Source organism: Stenella coeruleoalba (assembly GCF_951394435.1).
Source record: "Stenella coeruleoalba genome assembly, chromosome: 11".
Taxonomy (NCBI): Eukaryota; Metazoa; Chordata; class Mammalia; order Artiodactyla; family Delphinidae; genus Stenella; species Stenella coeruleoalba.
In genome coordinates, this window is record NC_137157.1 from 31,996,125 (window position 1) to 32,002,124 (window position 6,000).

At 39.3% G+C, this 6,000-nt stretch overlaps 1 protein-coding gene across 1 annotated transcript in view; it reads left to right on the plus strand.

Annotated features, from left to right (window-relative positions):
• Window positions 1–5,768, plus strand: part of LOC307193762 (uncharacterized protein C12orf50 homolog) — a 33,389-nt gene extending 27,621 nt beyond the window's left edge. The window contains exons 13-16 of the mRNA XM_079936193.1: window positions 446–550; window positions 802–1,005; window positions 2,392–2,484; window positions 5,715–5,768. Of these exons, the coding sequence (XP_079792319.1) occupies window positions 446–550; window positions 802–1,005; window positions 2,392–2,484; window positions 5,715–5,740 (428 nt within the window). The 3' untranslated portion in view covers window positions 5,741–5,768. The remainder of the gene's footprint in view (window positions 1–445; window positions 551–801; window positions 1,006–2,391; window positions 2,485–5,714) is intronic.
• The last annotated feature ends 232 nt before the right edge of the window (window positions 5,769–6,000 follow it).

Genomic DNA, 6,000 nt, shown 5'->3' on the forward strand with positions numbered 1-6,000 from the left:
AATAGTCATTAAAGTATTTTACACTAATGCAACTTCTTAAGAAGAAGTAGTTTAGGCTTAAAAAGTACAAAAAGATTTATGTTCAAAATAACTATTCTAAAACTACTTAAAAATAACATTATAATGAGATATATAATTATATTTGGATTGTAATTTTATGTTCTTTTAAACCTAAAAAGATCCACACATTCCTTTGGAGAAAAGCATTTTTCTCCAAAGGAATGTTACTTATTGAAAGTTTTCTCATCAATCAATTTCCAAGATAGATTTTTTTGGTACTTAAAATTAAATCACCCTTTGTTCTAGAAAGTAATGTATTGGGGTGGTACATTTATTTTTTTCTCTTGCTTGACATGTGAATGCACAGATATGTAATTATCACCTACAGTAATTTTCAGATGAAAGTGTCTCTTTAAAAACTGTAAAACTTTGTATCTTCTTTAAGTAAATGATGTCCAGCCAGTGAGGAAGCCTCATTTTAAAGGCCTGAAAAAAAGAAAATGGATTTATGATGAACCAAAGAACTTTCCTGGCCCAGAAATGCAGAGAGGTAAAGTGTCTATGTATTTGATATTCCTAAATTGTAATTTGAAAAGAGATTAAATAATATTTTCTAGCAGAAAAACAAGTCATTGTCATGCAACATGTTATTTTAGATGTCAGCCCAATTCTTATAAACTTAGTTCTTTTAGCTTACATTATCTTCCATTGTGCTATCAAACATTTAAAGTGCAATGTGTTATTTACGGGTGTGAAACCAGCTTGTTTTATCCCTCACTCTCTTCCCTCTTTCTTTTATAGCAGTACAGTCTCCAAATCCCAAAAATAAAATGAGTTACCATCGCAATAATAAAAACAGAAACTCTGAGAATGCCTCCTATATCCATGGTCAGAGAGATGCTGTCAGAACTGTCTCAATGAATGCACCTCCCCGCAGCAGGCCCACAAACGGGTCCTACAATAAAGTTGATGTTAACAAGGAACCCAAATTCAACCTCTGTTCAGGTGGAGTTCTACACTTATATAGGCTCTTTACTCATGTCTGTGGTTTGCATTCCCATGGAATTTCCTGATGGTCCAACTAATCTTAATTGCTATCCACTCCCTTCTTTTTCCAGGCCATCACCACCATAACATCTTAGAAAACTAGTAAGAGGATTTTTGTCCATGTGCAGGAGTGCACGTGATTTAAAGGATATTGGAGAAAACATGTTGGATGCAGATGCCTTGACATGACCCTCTCTAGAATTTTGTCTCAGAGCACTGCACTTTGTTCCCCCTGGATAACTTTATTTCACTCTTGAGGATTGTTTTTGAATGGTTGACGTGTTCTTGTTCCACTGACTGCATTGTTCAATTATCACTTTCTGTCTAGTGCTGTGGGTTTTCTTTAGGGCTTCATGATTACTTTCTGAAAGGGTTAGTTTGGGGGTTAACTGCAATATTTTTGACAACCTCTCATCTCTCCCACCCATGCCCAGATTGCTTCTAAATCATTTCATCATGTAATAGGCAAAGTCATAGTATTTCTCAGGAAGTACAAGGACACAAGGGAGGAGGGAACCAAATCTCTCTTTTTTTTTCCCCTCAGATGAATTTGGCTCTTTTAAAGTTGGGTTTGTCTTCTCAACTTAACAAAAGGTCACTCAGTTCCCTGTAATTTCATGTTTGTATTTTCCTGTGTGCACAGTCTAGTTAGTAGAGTTCTGAATGTTGTGTACTTTCTGAAACATAAGTGAAAACTCTATGTCTCTCTTAGGTCCTCCTTTTACAATTTAAATAGAAGTTAGCTTTTAAATTATTTTCTTCTATTTGTTTTAGAATGGAATGATGTATGGATTTGTATATAAAAACAAGGACATTCTTAAGTGAAACAGACTTTTAATTTTATTTACTACATTTTATTATTAATTTTATTATAATTTTACTGTGAGTGGTTAGCTGTGAAGAATACAGTAACTACCAGAACAGTTTGATGCCACAGTCTAGATTTGTGTTAAGGTGGCCTCACCTACCTACCTACCTACCTTTCTTCCTTCCTTTCTTTAGCTCTGCAAATGTTAACAGAATTTTATGTAAAATCATGGTAAAGCCAGGCAATGAAACATTTTGATTACATACACATATCATACTCTTCTCTAGCTTAGCCTCGTGGGAGCAAGCCTTATTTGAGGAACTGAACAGTCAATTAAGAGATGTATAACCGTGTTCATTGATAACTTAAAAGGTTTTAATAAGCTCACTTGTATCCCTGATGGCTTAGCCTTGAAATGGTAAAATGAATTATTAGAGAATAGCTTCACCTCTGAGATAATTATAACTTTGAAATGCTCCTGGAATATGATTTTAACATTGTAAAATATTTAATTCCTGTTTTCCTTTTTCTCTCAGATAAATATATGTCAACATCATATAATGGTTCAGCCTGGCAAAAAAGAATTCCTTTTTCAAAAACATATTCAAAAACTGAAAAGATATATTCAGGTAAGTATTTACTAGTGATTTTAATGTATCATACAATTCTGAAAATAAATGACAAGTTTTTAAGCTCAAGGAACATATTTTAGAAAATTTAGAAAGTTTTCACCATATACCTGAACATAATTACTTGGAGTTTAGTAGATATCTTCTCTACTAGCAATTTAATTTTACTTTTTTATTGTGTTTTCCTTTGCCTATTTTTATTTTATCAGAAATCTTTTGATATATTTCTCTCCTTAGAAGCATAGCAGTTTCAGCAGTTATGTAATATAAGATGCATTTTTTGTTGAACTACAAAGCAATATATAAATGCATATTTTGACGCAAAATATTAAAGCCCTACTATATCCACCATGGACACATATTGGCTGGTGCTGGCTGACAAGGCATCTAAGACGTAGTTTCCAGGCTGGGAGGTTCAAAGTGACTATGGTCTCCCCCTTGTGCTCTGTGCTCTGGGAGGGTGTAGGCATTCCAGGAACCTCCTCAGTGTAAAGGTTTGTAGCAGATCCGGCCTCAGGTTTGGGATCTGGTTCTTCTACTAAAAAGCTTGTTGTCTTCTCCCAGCTTATTCTGGGGCTGGCTCAGTGGGTTTGGAAAACCATACAGGATAAAATGGTTTCAGTTATTTCTTGGAAAACTGAACCTCTCAGAAAAAGACCTAGATAGGGAGTTCCTACCTAAATCAGTAGCCTAGAACTTTCAGAATCATCTGAAATCCATAAACTCTTATATGAGAGGTTCCCAGAATGAATCAGAACACATCCAGACTAGAAACTGTACACTTTCCAAAATAAACAGCTAAGATCTTCTAAAGCAGTATTTCCCTATAAACTCTTGACTATAACTGTGATGCAGTATTCAGACCTGTATATATATTTATACCGGAGTCAGTTGTTTTCTTTTTTCCCATCTCTTCCCAAATCATATTGTACTGCAAGAAAACTCTGCTGTGGCACTACTTAATTGATTATATTTCCTCTTCACTTCATGTGGGTTGCACTTAATTTTGGGGGGAAGGAGGTGAAAAGGCAATGAAAATCCTAGATAAAACTACCAATTGTCAAGTCACATCCTTTTCTCCCACGGTTTCCTTGTGGGTGGAATGTTATTTGAAGTATTAAAGGATGTGCTTCTCACCCCCCTGCCCCTGTCCCAGTGACTACTCTTGTATTGCAGCAGCCTTCTCCCCTCCCCTCCCACACAGTGAAACATGAATCACTACAGGATTTGGAGGAAGGAGGGGTCACTTGAGAGTATGAAGCATGTACCATCCACATATGCCACAGGAAAAGGGATGTGACAGGGGATGTGAGCCAACGAAACTGCCCTTTTCTTTCAATCTGAAGAGTAAGGAGGAGGGTATGGTGAGACAGCAGGAGAGCAGAAACTGTGAAGCCACTTACACAGTACTAGTTCCCTCCTCCCCTTCTCCCACCACCTCCAGCTATGCCAGGGCCCAGGGATAGAAAGGTCTATGATAGAATTCCTCTGGAACTTTTAAGAATCTGAGTATAAAGAGGCTCTGCATTGTACTTCCCAGATGCAATCTAGGGGGGAAGCTTTGGAGAGAGTTTCTCAACGCCATCTGGTGGTGGGGTTGTGGGGAGGACGAGGCACGTCTAACGCAAGAGGGCTGGAGACAGAGCCTCTTGAGATTGCCGAGCTCCAGGGTTGATTGGGAGGGCATCACATAACCCTGTGAGTTTCAAGTGAGAGTGAGTTCCTGGGAGAGAGGACCAGCAGGTCTACACAAAGTCTTCTGGCTAGGACTAAAGGGATAGCATCAAAAAGATGCCTTTGTGGTTGGGTGCTATTCCGGGGAGGACTCAGCTGGAAACTCAACTGTTTGCTGTGCCAGGAAGTCGACTAGAAACCAAGCCATCATCCACTGATCAAACCCCTGTTATGTGAAGTATGGTCTGGGGGCCACCAGCAGTGATATCACCTGGGAGCTTGTTAGGAGTGTGGAATCTCCATCTCAGACCTACTGAATCATTATCTGCATTTTAACAAGATCCGCAGGTGATTAGGATACACATTAAAGCCTGAGAAACCTTAGACTATGTTATCTGGGCCACTGTTCACCAGCACAGGACCCAGACCTTGTTGAAACCCAAGATTGTTGAGAGGACATTCTTTTCCTACCTGTCACACAGCAGCAACCATCCTCCCCAGTCCCAACCCTAGAAATTAGGATAAGCAGCAGGAAGGTAGGGGAGGGAGAAAAACCCTCAGAATTTCAAATCTGAATGTGATTGACATACATGTGAAGTAGCTAAGAAAGCACTGAATGGGAATAAGTTTATATGCAAATTTTCTTTTTTTTTTTTTTTTTTTGCGGTACGCGGGCCTCTCACTGTTGTGGCCTCTCCCGTTGCGGAGCACAGGCTCCGGACGCACAGGCTCAGCGGCCATGGCTCACGGGCCCAGCTGCTCCGCAGCATGTGGGATCCTCCCGGACCGGGGCACGAACCCGTGTCCCCTGCACCGGCAGGCGAACTCTCAACCACTGCGCGACCAGGGAAGCCCACCCCTAAACTCTTATCCTTTCCAGTTGTTGTTGTCATCACCAGAATAGGGAGAGAAAGAGTAGCTTGTGTTTCCTCCCCTGCACTTCCTGCTAGGGCACAAAGGAGAGATTTCAGTGTTTCCCAGGGGACAGGTGGACTGCTAGAGAGAGCCACTAGTCTACTCCTCTAAGGAATATCTGGAGCCAAGGCCTCAGAAGTGTAACTGGGTGAGAGGAGTCTTTGGGACAATGTTGGCTGCTATAAGGCTAATGCAATAGAAGAGGAAAATGTGTCTGCAGGAATTAAGGAAAGGAGATAAAGGCAGTTAGAGATGTCACTGTCAGCCTTTCCTTGAGGCCACTTGTCCTTTCTGATAGACATACAGCTGGTGTGACTGGAGGTGCCTTTCTCCAGAGGAGGGGACATTGATTCTGTTCATTCTGGGTGCCCCATGGTGCAGCCTTCTACATACTGTAGTATTATTTCCATTCCTCTCCACCCCTCCATCTAAATTCAAATCACAGCGAGCGAGCTTCAGAAAGAAGTGGAATTAGTTTGAATGGCATTCTGAAAATTTATGAATTATGAATTAGAACAATAAGCTTTTGTTTTGTCTTTAGATTTATGGTAACTGATTAGCAAAAGAAATGCAAATTTTTGGTACCCTGAAAAACGCTGAAGAAGAAAATAACTGAAATATTTTTTCTACTTTATTATTAGAGCCAAGAAGAAATGGGAGGAAGTAAACCTGGAGGTTGAAAAATGAGAAAAGAGAAAAGTGCCAGAGATCATCTGGTTTACAATCAAAATGAAAATTCCAAGAATGAGATACTCAAGTAGTCCATACTGTATACTGGATAGCCAAATATGATAATTGCAAATTCTGAAAATAAGATGCAGGAAGTACATTGTGCTCTTTCAAAACTGATAAAAATGCAAATTACAAACAGCTGCCTGTGTATTTATATAGGTCTGGAACTCATTCAATGCATTGCCACAAACATTT